This window comes from Carassius carassius, chromosome 2 (genome assembly GCF_963082965.1).
Source record: "Carassius carassius chromosome 2, fCarCar2.1, whole genome shotgun sequence".
NCBI classification, from domain to species: domain Eukaryota; kingdom Metazoa; phylum Chordata; class Actinopteri; order Cypriniformes; family Cyprinidae; genus Carassius; species Carassius carassius.
In genome coordinates this window covers 23134804-23150648 of record NC_081756.1, presented here as the reverse complement: position 1 = coordinate 23150648, position 15845 = coordinate 23134804, and the positions used below count along the sequence as shown (strand labels likewise).

Below are 15845 nucleotides of genomic sequence, written 5' to 3'. Positions count from 1 at the left end.
TGTTTTAATGAAGCGCTCTGTAATTGCATTTGCATCCTGCCGGACGCAGTCTGACACGTTGAAGTTAAATATGTAACCGACTTTGGATTAACATTTCACACGTTTAATGCACTCTGCAAGAGAAGAAATCCATAGTCCATAAGCCAAAAAAATAAAAATAAAAAACAATTCTGCCTGAGCTAAAACCAGGATTGTCGACTGTGCAAACTCAACATTTTAAATATTTTAAATACGAAAAATATTTTTCTTAAGAAAGAAAAAAAAAAATACAAATGAATCATCAAGACGGACACTTTCTTTTGGAAAACTGATGTATTTGATTAGTAAAGAATTACAGTATCGTAGCTGTTAGTAGGTATTAAACTGTAGAGAAACTGGGCCCTAAAAGATCTTCCAACTTTTCAAGAAAGTGCATGTAACAGTCCATATATATATATATATATATATATTTATATAATATTTATAAAAACCCCATCATCATCTCTCCCCTTGCCGAGATGGACCTTGTCTTCGAGTAAGACTATGTACAATTGCTGTAAAGGAATTTGTTGCTCCACATCCGAGAAAATACGTAGGCATAGGGCGCGTCAACACACGAAGTGCAGAATATGTGAAACAAAGACGCTAGTACCTAGCAGCTGTTTGCAAGCCCAGCAAAACCTCAAGACCACACATGGCATTTCACTCTCCCATTCGTAAGCGTGTGGACCTCTCCATGTTGTTATCTAATAACCATTTATGCTTTTTATCCTATAAGCACACATAAAGAGTGAGAACTGAATGTAGTAAAAAGCAAAGTGAAAATACTAAGGTCTAAATAAACAGCTGAGGTGAAAACCTTTTTTTTTTTTTTACTTTTTTGTTCTTTTTAACTTACAAGACAGAGAGAAAAGGACTAACCTATGTCCCTGGATTTATGAAATGTTGATATTTCTTAGAGGAAAGTTTCTACACAGCTTGTAAACCATCTAGCAAAGATAAGTGTACAGTATTTACAGCCTTACGTTGCACTTTTTAAGCTCTAAATAATTACATGAACATCAAGTTTAGTTAACACATACTAGAGATAGAAAATAATTTAATGCCATGGTGAAGTCTTCTACCAAGAAAAGCTAAGTTTCAAAAGCACACTTTAAACACTCATACAGATTCACTCTGTTGATAAAACAGAAAATAGCATAAAAACTAAGTAACTGTTAATATTTTCACTTGGTTTTTCGAGCAAGGTTATAATCACTAATAAATAAGCTCCATAAAACTATAACATGTTGTACATTGTACAAAAAAAGCAAGTTCTTTTCAAACTCCTCTTCATAAAGTCTTAATGGCAAGCAAATGCTGATAGTTTTTTCTTTTTTCATTCTTTCTTTCATGGATGCATATACGGGAGCATGTGTGTGTGTGTGTGTGTGTGTGTGTGTGCCAGTTAAAAGAGTGTATGTTTGTTCATGAGCACATCAAAAATTATTCTCTAGTTGGTCACTATCTCCTTGTCCTCCATGAAGCGTGTGAAGCGGAAGTGAGTCCCATTCTCTGTGTTGGCCATTTTTTCTAGGCCAGCCAGAGAAGGATTGGGCTCAGAGTTATGCAGCTTTTCCATGCTGCCTGTCAAACCTCCGATCGGAGAACTGCCCCCATTGCCCACACTCCCTGACAGTGGAGGGGGCAGGCCTCCATTCTGGATTACAGAGATCTCGTTGGTCTTCATGGCCAGGCCATTAGAGAAAGCAGCAGCATACTGATTCCAAAAGCTTGTTGGGTCTCCGTTTCCAGCCCTACCAGTTAGGTCCTTTTGGAAGAGCTCAGGGAACTTTACAGGGTTGGTGCCAAGGAAAGCTATGGGACCATCTATTGAAAGCCTGCGACCACGTCGTGCAGGAGCACTGTTCCACATGTGGGTACCCATATGCACCTAGTGAGACAGAGAGAAATAAGGAAGTGGAAACAAAAGGATTAAAGAGAATAAAAACAAAGGATCAGGAGAGCTAAAATGTTTTAAAATTGGAAACATTAAAATGAATAACACGTAAGATGATGCAATGGAAAAAGAGAAGTAGTATAACAATTAGTATTAAAATAGGCCCACTGGAAGCAGCATTTGTCTAATTATTAAAACAAGGTTAAAATGTTGTAACATTCATTCACTGAGAATGGTGGTCTGCATATGAAACAAATGGCCTTTGGTAGATGTGTGTTCTGAGAAAATTGCACTGTCCACTTTCATTGTGCTGGACAGTATTGTATCTGACAGTTGACCCCAGTTCATCCTTGATGCATGCAATACATTCAGGGGAAAAAGTACCTTGTTTAATTGTTGCAACCCTTAGTGTAGAACTGAACATATGAGGTATAAAATTTATACCTTGATATTTGCACATCTTTACGCTACTTTTATTTTTGTTTACAAAGCTCTAAAATGATTTAGTGATCCCCCATTCCCCATTCATATGATAATCTTTTCAAACTGATAGTGTTAAATGCATTGCTAATTTATCATTATTATTGTTGTTTTTTTTCACAAAATAGTACATTTATAGTACAAATCAATATTTTATGCAGTGAAATCGGACTTATTAAAATTCATTTTCCATTTTTTACTTCACTAAAAGTGTTCATACTTATTTACTCAGAAATACATTTGTAGTTTGACATTTACATTTCTTCCTGAAAATTATGCCTATAGCGAATCACGTTTCATACAAATTAGTGCAATCAAATATCCATATAAAACCCCCAGGATTCTGTTTATCTGTGTGCAAGGCTTTTTATTCATTGCAATCAAAGAGAAAATGTTTTTCATGAGATAAATTCTGTAAAGATTTTGAGCGTACCACTGCTTAGGGTGAATGCTGCTGTTAAATGTGTTTAAAGCCTGTTAAGCTCAGGTTTTAGCCCAATATTCATATTAATTTGATGACTTAACATTTCCACTTCCTCTTTATTATTTCTGTATACCTTCCTATATATATAACGGAGCACCGCACATGAAATGCAAGAAAAAATAAATAAATTGTGTCCACGATTTACTAATTCGTTCCCTCAATGTACTAAAACGTGCACACGATTAATATTGCGCTCCCTCAATTTACTATTGCGTTCAGTCGATATCGAGGGAACAAATTAGTAAATCGTGTGCACAATTTATAAATCGGGTGAACGAAATAGTAAATCGAGGGAACGCACACGATTTAACCTACTAATTTTTCCTGCATGTCATGTGCGGGGCTCTGTAATATATATATATACATACATATACATACATATATATATATATATATATATATATATATATATATATATATATATACACACACATATATACATACATATATACATATATATATATATATATATACATATATGTATATGTATATATGTATATATATATATATATATATATATATATATATATATATATATATACACATATATACATATACATATATATACATATATATATATATATATAATTTTTTGTTTTTTTTGTTTTTTTTTGCACTGCTGATCTATTTTTATACCTGCTTGTACCATCCCCCCACATACAGACACCATTATTATTCTCAACACATTCTACTTATTTTCCCTCATCGGTACTTGTTTTTTTACAGTCAGTACCTATTTTGGCTGGCTTTTCACAAACATGAATAGCAAAATAACGTCAAGTAAGATTGTCAAATAATGTATTTCATAAGAACAGACAAATTCACTTCCATTTTATATAAACCAGTAATTACCTTGAGATTTCCTTTGGTGGTAAATGCTCGTCCACAGATGGTGCAAGCAAAGGGCTTTTCTCCCGTATGGGTTCTCTCATGGATTTGCAGAGCACTGGATGAGGAAAATGTCTTCCCACAAGTGGTACAGTAGTGCTGCTTAGGCATTCTCCGTGGTGGGGCAGTCGAAAGTACTGGAGAGGTGGAAGCAGATGAGGTCACCAGTGAGGAGGGCAAGTCTTTTACTTCAGGTTGAAGACCATGCAGAAAGCCGTTAACCTCAGTCTTCATCATAGAGGACAAGGGTCCAACAGACAGAAGGGATGGAGTTGGGCTGGAGGCAAGACTGGTGTTAGGCTCAAAGAGCTGGGAGGGCAAATCTCGCATCTGGTGAGTCAGCATATGTTGCTTCAAGTTCCCCCTTGTGGAAAAGCCCCGGTTGCATATTGTGCAAAGGAATGGTCTCTCTTTGGTATGGCTTCGGTAATGGATGTCCAAGGCACTCTGGCAGGCAAATGTTTTGCCACAGATGTCACATGCTGTATTCTTCAAGGTGCCTCGATCACGGAAGGGGAAAAGCATACTAAGAGGATCTTTTGATGAGTTAACTGAAGTAAGATCCAGAGCTCCAGGACTGGCAGAATGAGACTGCATGAGACCCGCACTGATGTGGTCCAATAACAATGCCCTCTGCTGCCGATCCTCCAGACTAGGAGACTTTTGCTGTTGGATAGTACCATTAGAGGGTGATGGAGCTTGCATGGAAAAGGTAGATTCAGATACAGCTGGACTTCCAGCACTTTGGCTTTCTATGTCACCTCCAAGTGAAGAGGAGTCATTTGTGAGTCTATCTCCTTCCACTACTCCATTCTCCACTGATTTTCCTTGATCAAAGTACACTTCATCTTTTGCTCCCTGGTTGGCGCTCTTCTCCTGGTTCTCCATGATTAAAGACTCTTGTGGAGTAGGGGATGAACAGAGGCTGTCTTGAGATGCATCAGCTGACTTTGGTGTGTCTGGAATGCTGCTGTCTGGTCCATCCTCGATTCCTTCCATGTTTTCATCAGAGAAGTTGTCAAGATCATCAAAGTTTCTCTCATCAAAGGAGCCAGCATCTGATCCCATGGATTCTGGATAGTTGTCAGGAAGAGGGGTGTTAGGGATCTGTCCACCCATGTGCATGCGAATGTGCTGCTGAAGTACAACAGCATTTGTGAACTTCTTCTGGCAAATAGGACAAGAATGCTGGACCCTCAGGGGCGGCATAGCTCGATGGACACTGTAATGAGTCTTGAGGTTGCCCTTGGTGGTGAAGGCACGACCACACACTTTACATTTGAAAGGCCTCTCCCCGGTGTGTGTGCGGTAGTGCATTTTGAGTGCACTATGGCAACTAAGAACACGGTGGCAGATAACACACTCATTAGGGTCTGTCACTTTCCTGTCAATGTTCTCAACGAGTTGCTGAAGCTTAGATGTTTCTGAACCTTGGAGAGGATCAAGGAGACCCCCAAAAGGAAACTTAGCTTTGAACTGTTCTGACATCAGGGGCATGAGTGGGTTAGTGGCCATTGGAGGGCTGTTGGAGGTGGTGTACTCAATAGTACCCTCTACTGCAGAGCTCATGTTTGTCATTAAACCGGATGAACGGTTGATTTCTTCAACTTTTTCATTTGAGGTAGGCAGGGTTGTGCTCTCACCTTCTTCCAACAAACTATCTCTGTTCTTCATGGGTGCATCAGCAGGACCTGAGTCGCTTTTAGCAGAATGAGAATGGCTGCTTATAGCCACTGAGTTATTATCTTCCTTCTTGATGAATGGAGGCAGGCTTGGTATAGTTGGTGGAAGTAACATGCCAACAGAAGACGTCAGAGTTGACAGAACAGGTTTACTATCCAGCCAGCTAGTTACTGGCTTCTCAGGAGGCATAGACATACCATAGGGAATGCCAGTACTCGTAGGAATATTGTCTAGATGCTCTGGGACAGGATATGGGTTCATCTGAATGTGTGGATACTTCTCTTTATGACGCTGAAAATGAACTTTCAAGTTTCCACGGGTGGAAAACCGGTTGCCACATATGTTGCATTTGTATGGTCTCTCACCTGTGTGAGAACGTAAGTGAATCTGCAAAGCACTGTCACTACCAAACACCTTGCCACAAAACCTGCACTTATGTTTGAAAAATGTATCCTCAGAGCTACTCTTCGGTTCAAAAGAAGAGACATTAGGTGGCTTGCCTTTTCTTTGCTGAGCAAGTGCAGCCAGTGAGTTGAGATCCTCAACTGTAGTACCGACACTGGGCAATGCACTGGAAAATATTGTGTTGCCTGGTGGGGACTGAGGTAGAAGGGTATTAGCCACAGGATTCAAAAGGCTTCCCATTGCAAAGGCTGGTGTGGATGACATTGCAATTGATGGATTTCCTAACTGTGGATGCAAGCTTCCTGCATTACCTGGCCTTTTGTCTGAAGGTTGGGCATTAACTGTAACTGGCCCTGATGCTCCAAGGTTTTGAGATGACTCTCCCACACTGGAACTGTTCTGAGGTAACTGCACAACATTAGCCATCTGTTTCAAACTGCTAATGCTTGCAGATTGGCTAGCTATGCTCTGTGCTAACCCTGCAGCAGCTGCCAACTGTTGAGATAAATGGGAACTAAGAGTGGTTAGTGGGCTAGTACCTGAACCTAAAGTCACAGGGGAAGAATTAGGCGGTGTTTGGAGCTCAGGTGACTGTGAGGCTAGCAGAAGAATCTGGTGACGAATCTGCTCTATGAGCTGTAGCTGATGGATCTGCTGCTGCTGTAGGGCCAGAAGCTGCTCCATGAGGGGTGGTACAGCCACCCTTTGCCCCCCTGCTGCTCTGGTCTCTTGAGAAAACTGAGCCACAGCCACTTTGGTGCTTTGTAGGTTTTCAATAATGACATTGCTGTTGATCATGGAAAAATTGCCCAGCTCAGTCAAGTTACCCAGCTGAGGTAGTGAGGCAGAGATGACAGAGTTCCCCATGTTGGACCCAGTGCTGCTCAGAGCTCCATGGCTGCTTCCAACACTACTGAGTGGGCTGCCACCAGCAATATGTCCACTTCCATCATTATGGGGTGCAGAGACTCCTGACATCTCAGTGTCCATGGCCTCCTCTTTGTCAAGTACGTTCTGCTCCAAAAGGTCAGTCAACTCTGCTTGATCTGTGTTATTAGTTGTACCATTCATCTGCTCATCAGGATTATGAGGAGAGGAGCCTGGGGAGAAGGTTCCGGAAGGAGACACTGGATTTTCATTCACGATTAGAACTAATTGATTCTTAGTGCAATTCTTCTGGTGTTGTTCAAGATCCGATAGTTCAAAGAACTCTGCGCAACATCTGCTGCAGACATGGGCACCCGATTCTTTACAGGGGGAGTCGTCCGGGTGGGTCCTTGTGTCCCCTGCAGAGGAAAATAAGAGGGGCGAACATGGGGATTAGTGATTAGAAACGTTTTGTATCTGAAGAAGCAGCTTTATCTGTTCAAATTCTTTTGTTGTTAATCTTCTGTTAATCAGTTTACTGCTTATCCCCTTCATACGTAAAAAAATAAAATAAAAAAACATAAAAAAATAAACAAATACCAAATAACACCAAGAAAAAAGCCTCCACACTATGTAGAGCTATGATGAAATAAGATAAGAAAAGAGACAAAATCAATAGCACTTTTACAATATTGCTTAAAAGTGATCTTTGAAGATGTGTATCAAAGTCCCATCAATTCAACCACCTTAGGTAATCATTTTCTTCAGATAATCCATCAAAACATAAAAATACTATGAACTGAGAACAATGGGCCCTAATGAAATCTCATAGAGGGCCATTGATTTCCAATATTTCATACTCCTCAATGTCTACATGTCCACTAGGCACAAATCAACCATTTGAAGGACTTATTAGACTTTCAATTTGCTGTCAACTTTGCTCATTTTCAACCCACTGCAGGCATCTTGGACAGGTTATCCCTGTCACTAAACTAATTTGTATCCAGTCAGCCCGCAATCAGGATCTGACAGGAACAAGTAAGCCTTTGGCATTCAGATTGCTAGGCACTCTACAGGAGCAGAGAAATTGACTCATACCATGCTAAGCATGAATTAAGTAATTTCATGATCATCTTTTTACATTATTTGGAATGCTAAATCATTATTCAATCAGTAGGAACATTTGTAACATTTGATTGTTTATGCAGCATTTTCAATGCAAGCATATAAATACAAAAAAGTAAACAATTACTGAACATTTGACTAAGCAAGAAACTATTTGCTTGATTAAACAAGTGTAATAATATCACATTCCAGAAAACGAGATGATTTTTATTTAAATTTAACAGTGGAACAGGTTGAAACCTCTTCTTAAAAATGAACCATAAGCACTTGCAAAAAAAAAAAAGTGAGAAAAACTGTTCTGTTCACTCCCTCCCTTCTTTGAGGGCTGTGGCCTTTCTCCAGTTTCCTCATTCTTTCTCATCCCACCTCCTCTCTTTTGTCCCTCCAAAACCATGCTGTTTAACATACAAGTTGATTTACAAATTGCAATTATCTATGAGTCCCACTCATTGTGGGGCTTTGCTCTCAACATTTTCATCATCGTGGAGATTCATTTGCAAATGAAACCCCTGCAAGAAGTGTGTCCCAGCCCTGTGGAGAGACAGGATGGCTCCCCATTGTTCCCCAGCATGGGAGTGTCAGAGCAGGGGAGAGGGGCGAGGGCCCAGCCTGCTCATCACGGCTGGCTCTAAAGCAGATCCTGTTTAATTCAGGGATTATGTTCTCCCTGTGTCTCTCTGAGCTGGAACATCAGATAATGTTAAAGTTGCCATGACAGTAAAGCCGTGTATCACACAAACGATGTGTTGCCCAGACGGGGACTTTTTTGATGAAAAACTTTTAATATTAAAAGTCTATTGAGTAGAGGGTAATGAAACGGAAAAAGTGAATTTAGCGAGGGGCTGGAAAAAAGATTACTTGGGAAGAATTTAAGGATTGAAGTTTAAATCACGTCACATTGCTTATTAGGAAAAGTTATTAATTTGTTTTCAAAATATATGTATATATAACTGATATTAATAGTAATAATAATTATGTAGTATTAATAATAATTATTAGCGACTGCATACTAACAGTCGCTTGTTTATTTACAGTCATATAATGTTATGAAAATTCAGTCCAAAAATGAAACAACTTAAATTTATTCAGTGCAACCCGTTGAAGACCTTTGTTTTTGGTTTTAGTCAAATTTCAGTCACTTCATCACAAAATAAAAATACTAACAAAAAATTATATAGTTTCCTTGGTAAATATGTGCTGCAAGAGACTAAAATATGAAGAATAGCAAATATCTTTGGAATGAAGGGTTATTTTTTTTGGGGGGGGGGTTAAATTGCTGTGCACAGAAGTCAGAAGTTGATACTATATCCTTGGAAATGCATATTCAAAAGTTACATCACTGTGGGCTATTTGAATGTAAATTTAAAAAAAAAAATTAAAGATACCTTGTTTTCTAAGAAAATACATATTCTAAAATGTTGACAATTGAACTATCAATTTCCAAACAATGATTTGACGATCACCACATGAAATAAATTCTTGACATATCTGTCCAAATAGACATTTTGACACAACTTCCGACCTTAAAATAAAGCATACGCTTTGTTCTGCATGTAAACACTGGTTCAAATCAAATAAATAAATAAATAAAATACATATGTGTTCCCAAAAATAAATAGAATAGCATTTGAACAAATAAATTAACATTTTAAATAACTATTTTCCTCTTTAAAAAACAAACAAACAACATAAGTCAATTGAAATGAATTTTAAAACCCATTTCTCAAATTGAAAAGCATTGATATCAAAGAGTTTGAATTATACTCAAAACAATAATGTGCAATGGGCAGCTTACAAAGCCAGATGTGTGTCAATACGTAGTACATGGAAAGCAAGAAACGACTCCAGTTTGTGAAAGCTACTGTACACTGTGCACGGCTGTGTGCTGTGATGTAAATTAGTGAGGCAGAGCTAGTTTTGATGAGATCAGTTCTTTACAGTGTGATGGCTTTGGGTCATCATTAGCATGCTACAGAGCTTGTCAAAGATCTGATCCCAAGTAAATCAAGACAGAGAAAGGAGAATGAATTTGTGTTTTAGTAGATAAAAAAAGAAAAAAAGAATATCTAGAAAAATAGAGAGGATAAACATACATGAGAATAATTTGTAATGTCTACGTTACTTTTCTCAGCTGCAGGCGCCTTGCTAGTTGTGACTTCGAAGAGTGAGTTACCGTTCACTCAGAACCTCCTTGTGTGTCCCTTACAATCTACCACCCACCCTCAACTTTCCTGCTTTCCCTTAGCGTCCCTCCCTCACTTTCCTTCTCAAGCCATAGAAAACTTCCTACTGAACACTAGATGGTGTGCCTGGGAAAGGCTTCTCTTCTGGTCACCGAGCCCTTATTCTCAATTCTTATGACATGCTCTTAAAAGGACAATTGTGAGAGGGGACTATAGAGAAAAAAATAAAAAAATAAAAAAAACTAAAAAAACAGACAACAAAGCCACTACCAAAACTTTCACAACATAAACACTGGCAAAATGACAAGATACAAAATCCTTGTTGTTTGCAATGCTTGTGTGTTTGTTTTGGGGGGCGGGGGTGTCTCACTGACAATCTCTCTGGGTGGGTGTGTGGCAAATTTGCTGAGGTGAAAGGGGAAAGCAGCCACATTGATCTCAATCCACATCACCCCCCACCTCCTCTCTCTCTCTCTCTCTCTCACACACACACACACACACACACACACACACACACACACACACACACACACACACACACACACACACACACACACACACACCATCCCAGAAAAAAGTAAGAGTCCCTGTTTGGTTAGCTATAGCACAGCATGGTGGAGGTCAGAGACATGGTACACATGAACACACTGTGACCTGATCTCTCCTCGCCTCCCCACAGAGGGAGCCTGCAAAGGTTAAAAAAGCTCTACATCCCACCCTCAGTGACAGGCCAACAGGGACAGACTCCTCACCTCAGTCTAGCCATAATACTGCTTTCTAATACCTCACACAGGCCGCAAAGCATAGGGAGGAAATTAGCGTTTTAGAATAAGAGTTTTTCTCAAGAGAGAAAACACCAATGAAGTTTATTTGTAATTATTAAGACCTGGTTTACACCAAAGGTTAAGGAAAAAAAGTTACCAAGCAATGCTTAATTCATGAAGACAGCAATGTATTTCTGAACTCTGGCATACAGGTTGTGCCTTTGCCTCTAGCTTTGAATGAGCTGTATTTGGTGAAAATGTGAACTCGGTCAGCTGACAGCGGTTGACAAACACTGCCATTCACTTCTTTATTCAATTTAAAAGGGAAAATCCAGCAATGCCATGATTTTGAAAATCTTTTTTTTTTTTTTTTATTCTAGCAGCAATCACATAAAATTCACCTATGAATAGGCTACCCTTCGCACATAAGTCGAGACACTACTGCTTATGTAAATCTGGGCCAGTTATTTCTGATTTCTGTACATATGCGTTCGCTACAAATTAAAAGAGATATATGTTAAAATAAGGGGATGTAGCCTACTTAGTTTTGCCTCTCAACACACAGAGCCACGAAAATCAGTTTTTTTTTTAAAACAGCCTACAACAACAAGAAAAAAAATCTTGCGCTTTAACGATTACCACTGATATATATTTTTCTTATAAGCAAACATACACATATTGAAAGTTTAAGGAACGCCTTTGAAATTAAAATTGTTAGCCTACATCTAAAAGCAACTGGTGCCTATAGCGGCCCATGATCTATAATGAAAAACAGTTTAGTTTTATTTTATTTATAACCTCAGAAATCAAATAGATTTAAAGTGAAGAAGAGGAGCGTAAAACAACCTTGCTGTTTACTGCAATATTAGAGAGCTAATAGTCGTGTTATGCCAGATTCTTTATATATTTTACCTAAAGATTGTCATAGACCGGTCATTAATATAACGGCGTGTTATATTTCTATAGCCTACTAATTTTTCCTTTTGCATTAACGGTATAAGTAGGTCACTTCTGTTAATTCGTCACATGTTCCACAACGGAATATCTACAATAAATTTAATTGAAAGCTGAATACAAATAAAATTGAAGAAAAGTATTTGGATCTAGTTTTCATATGAAACAAAATCCTTACCTCTTCAAAGGTCCCAACGCAACCAGAAAGATGATATCCTACAAAACGCTGAGCTAAGCAAGAGATAGGACAGTTCCCCCGAAACACTCCGTTTTAAAACGGTTCAAGTAAGAAACTTTACTGATCAGAATGTTCAGTAGCCTATGCCCTTTGAGTTCTTTTTATAGCTCGATGGGAGTGAGACGGCCTTTGATAAATGCAGTTTAAAAGTAGTAAAACAAGTACAGACTTTACATTTGTAGGCTGTTGCAAAACCTCAAGTCACTGTCTGCCTGACATCAGAAACAGAAATAACACTAAAAACTATGAAATCATAAAAGACTACATTTAGTAGCCTACGAGAGCATAGCCTATTAGAACAAAAAATAAAATAAATAATTCATAGGCTACGATTAGGCTTGTTATAGGCTATTGTTATTTTAAATGTTCAAAGAAAATAATATTTTTTAATAGGTTTATAATAGGTCTATAGCCTATTTAATAATATAACTTTTATTTGTATTACGAAAAATGCGTAATAGCTATGTGTAGTAAATGTACGTTTTAAAAGCTGACAAGGAGCTGTATGAAAGATGAGTTTGGTCACAGCGTGGGACAGTGTGTGTCGAGCAGCATGGCACGGGCTACTAGCAAGTCGGCTCTTGATCATAAAACTTATTTTAAAGCTCAATTAAAATGTGACGAACGAGATTACTTATTGGTGTAAGTTTTCGATACCCATCTAATGTATAAGGAGGTATAGCAAAAAATAATATGACGCAAAAAAGAGTTTAAATTAGGCTACAAGTGTGAAGTCTTAATGGAAAAGCTCGATTAGGCTACATGAGATAATGTGATTTGGTTATCCGATCGCCCGTGACTACATCATAGTTCAGTCTGAATGTGCTTAATCATCACCTATCACATAGTTTCATACAAAACTGGAAATACTGGGGGAGAATATTTTTAAGAAAATAAGTTTCGCCAACGTCTCAACCACATTTAAGATCGCATGACATAACTTTCGATAAAGGAGTATGATATGCACAGCTGGTCACTGAGATGATGTAAAACGTGATGTAAAACTATACAGAGAATCGAAGAAAAATAATCGTTAAGTTAAAACGTTTCATATTGTTAAAGTCTGTGATTTGGTGCTGCTGAAGTCTAGAGATGCAATATCCTACAGAGGAGGGGAGGAGGGGGAAAAAGCTGAAACCATGCGAAACCCCACTTGTGTGGGCAACTTAAACGGCCCAGAACAAATCTAATTCTTGGACTTTCACCAATAAATACTGAGGAACTGTGTCAAATCTTTACTAAATAAAATTAAACGCGAACTTCACCTAGGCCTATATTATGCTACTTTCTTTCATAAGTCAACTCGAGAACTTAAAACTAAAACTTTAAGAATGGTATAAAGGGATTCTTAGAAGAATCACACTGTCCTAAATGAAACGTGTTTTCGTTTTAGCGCAAAGTGATAGTTTCGAGTAGCTAGTCTAAAACATTTCAACTGTGGGCTACTTAAATACAGAGCTCTTACAGCTAGTCCCTCCAGTAGCACAAATATAAAGGGAGATTACCAGTATTAATTCCTTGTCTGATATTAAAAACATTGGAATGTCACTCCAAATAAGTAAAAAAATATATAATAATTATATAATAATAATAATAATAAAAACTAAAGTTAGAAATCCCTTTTGGTAAAAAGTGCAGCGCGAGTTTACGTGTGTAATAAGGGCTTGCACTCACCATTGTGCTCGGTTAGGACCGGCTGCGAGTCGGACTGGAAATGCTGCGGCTTCGCTTGTTTCCTCCGCGACATGCTGGCTCACGCATCAGCCACGAAAGAATAAAAAAATACTATCAAATCTGCTCAAAATTACGAAAATCGAGCCCATCCACCGCGCATGTGTCCTGTTATGATTATCAATAATGCCTCGCGATTAATCATGGGAGGGGGGTGGAGGGGGTCCTCTGAAAGGCGATTGGCACCTTGCCAGCCCCCTATTCAAACGAAGTCTCTTTAATCAATTAGCCGTTGATTTGCTGGGGACTCTTGTCTCTCTTGCTGCTCCCACCCAATGAGTTGATCCGTGAGGAAGAAAGGCTGGATTTTCCTACTCCCTTTAGATACAGTTTAACCCTTTTTAGCAACCATCTGGTGGCTACGTTGAGCTTAACTTAGCCACTACAGGAATGTCAATTTCTCTTTCGAAAGACTAACCGTATCTTTTGAGCTTCCTGGGCATCAAACTGGTGCTCAAAAGTTGCAATTCACCAAAAACTGTCCGGATAAACTCTCCGACAAAGGTCTTCCAAAGCATTTCCCGTAGCTTGACGTTTCAGAGCGTATCGTGTATCCTCGTTTGTGATTGGCATTAAAGTTGTTGTAATTCAGCCCCTAGATGATTGCACGCGCACCGTTTCTAACCAAGTCGCTCTTTTCTCAAGGCAGCGGTGTTCAAAGTAGCTCGGCAACGGAGTTTCGTGCGTAATGGCAACTATCGGAGTCTCGAGAGTCCAAAGAATGTATCAAATGTCCCAAATCAGAATCATCTGATTATTGCCGAACGGGATCAGTAACACGTTTTCATCACACGCCGCATTCAGCGAACAAACAAACTTTAATGGCCCATGCAGAACGGTGAGAAATCCTCAGCCCCACCCCTCTGTTATTCTATTGGTCAGTGCTCTGTTCTATCATAACTCGCGCTCTCTGTCCCTCTCAGTCTCTCACCCACCTCTCCTTCCCACTCTCACTCTCTCACCGCGCGACTGAGAGACTGGGGAAGCGCTCATGCCTCACATCGAACTGTCTCGACCGTGCGAATGCGTCCCATCTAGCCTGTTTGAAAATAATTTAGCAAAACTATTTTTTTTTGGTTTGTTTTATCTTTCGAGGCGGTGGCTGAGAAGACAGTCCTCATCCAATAACTATTTAGTGCTAAAACGTCAGGAGTCGTACAAAATCAAAAAGTCTGGAGATCATCAAGAAATATAGGCTAGGCTACTTGTTTTCTTTGGAAACAAGTATATTCAAGAATCGATCTAAGCTGGATAAATAACGAACTCTCTTTAAACAGTTTGTTCTTCTGTTGCGGAAATGTGCTATGTATTGACAAATGATCTATGAAATCTATGAAAAAAAATAACAGAAAACAATACGATAAACTTTTTCTAATGTTAAATTTATTTTACATTAATTTAACATAAAATGCAACATTAATTTGCTTCAACTTTTTTGAAGCTGACAATAGGCAAATCATCTGCTGAAGCATTTGCAATGCATTATTATTATTATTATTATTATTATTATTATTATTATTATTATTATTATTATTATTATTATTTGTGAGAATTAAACGTTTAAAATTGTCAATAGTCTACATATGCAAAAACAAACGTTTTAATAATTCCACATTCGTGAAAACAAAATTGACATTTTTTTATCATTCCAAACGTAGATATCTGTCCATGTTAATTTACGTTTTGTTATAAAAAAATCCTGTCACATTTGAAACAAGAATATTTTAACAATAACAACAACAACTAATAACAATAATAATAACAATAACAATAATAATAATATGAGTTATTATATTTATGAATAGGCGGTGTTTTAAAGAAGAGAGACCCCCCCCCCACCCCCCGATTGCATTGCAGCGACCTGCAAAAGCTGAAGATTTATGCCCTGGAAAAGACAAACGAAGCTATCAGTCTAGCTGATTTTGAGAAATGAAGATAATAACGTTACTATAGGTGATGTCTCGGATGCCATTATTTCTCACTGAATATTTAACGAACTGCTGCCGGAGAGATGGATCAGGTCCTATAGCGTCAGCTATCCATACTTAAGGCGACTGTTATTTACTTATTAATGAAAGAAGAGAGGAGTAAACGGACGACGTGTACTTTTGTTTGAGAAAAAAAT

General features: G+C 38.4%; 1 protein-coding gene across 1 annotated transcript; it reads right to left on the bottom strand.

Moving 5' to 3' along the window:
- Positions 1-275: 275 nt before the first annotated feature.
- Positions 276-14536, bottom strand: LOC132106659 (sal-like protein 1). The gene is made up of 3 exons (XM_059512566.1): positions 13664-14536; positions 3735-7144; positions 276-1912 (listed from the first exon to the last, which is right to left on the bottom strand). Exons 1-3 carry the CDS (start codon positions 13734-13736, stop codon positions 1472-1474), a joined length of 3924 nt encoding a protein of 1307 aa, XP_059368549.1. The 5' UTR covers positions 13737-14536; the 3' UTR covers positions 276-1471.
- Between the last annotated feature and the right edge of the window lie 1309 nt (positions 14537-15845).

Coding starts and splice junctions, on each gene's coding strand:
- LOC132106659 (XM_059512566.1), bottom strand. CDS start 13,736: ATGTCGCGGAGGAAACAAGCGAAGCCGCAGCATTTCCAGTCCGACTCG. Junction 7,145..13,663: donor GGTCCTAACCGAGCACAATG/GTGAGTGCAAGC, acceptor TTTCCTCTGCAG/GGGACACAAGGACCCACCCG. Junction 1,913..3,734: donor CCACCAAAGGAAATCTCAAG/GTAATTACTGGT, acceptor CTGTCTCACTAG/GTGCATATGGGTACCCACAT.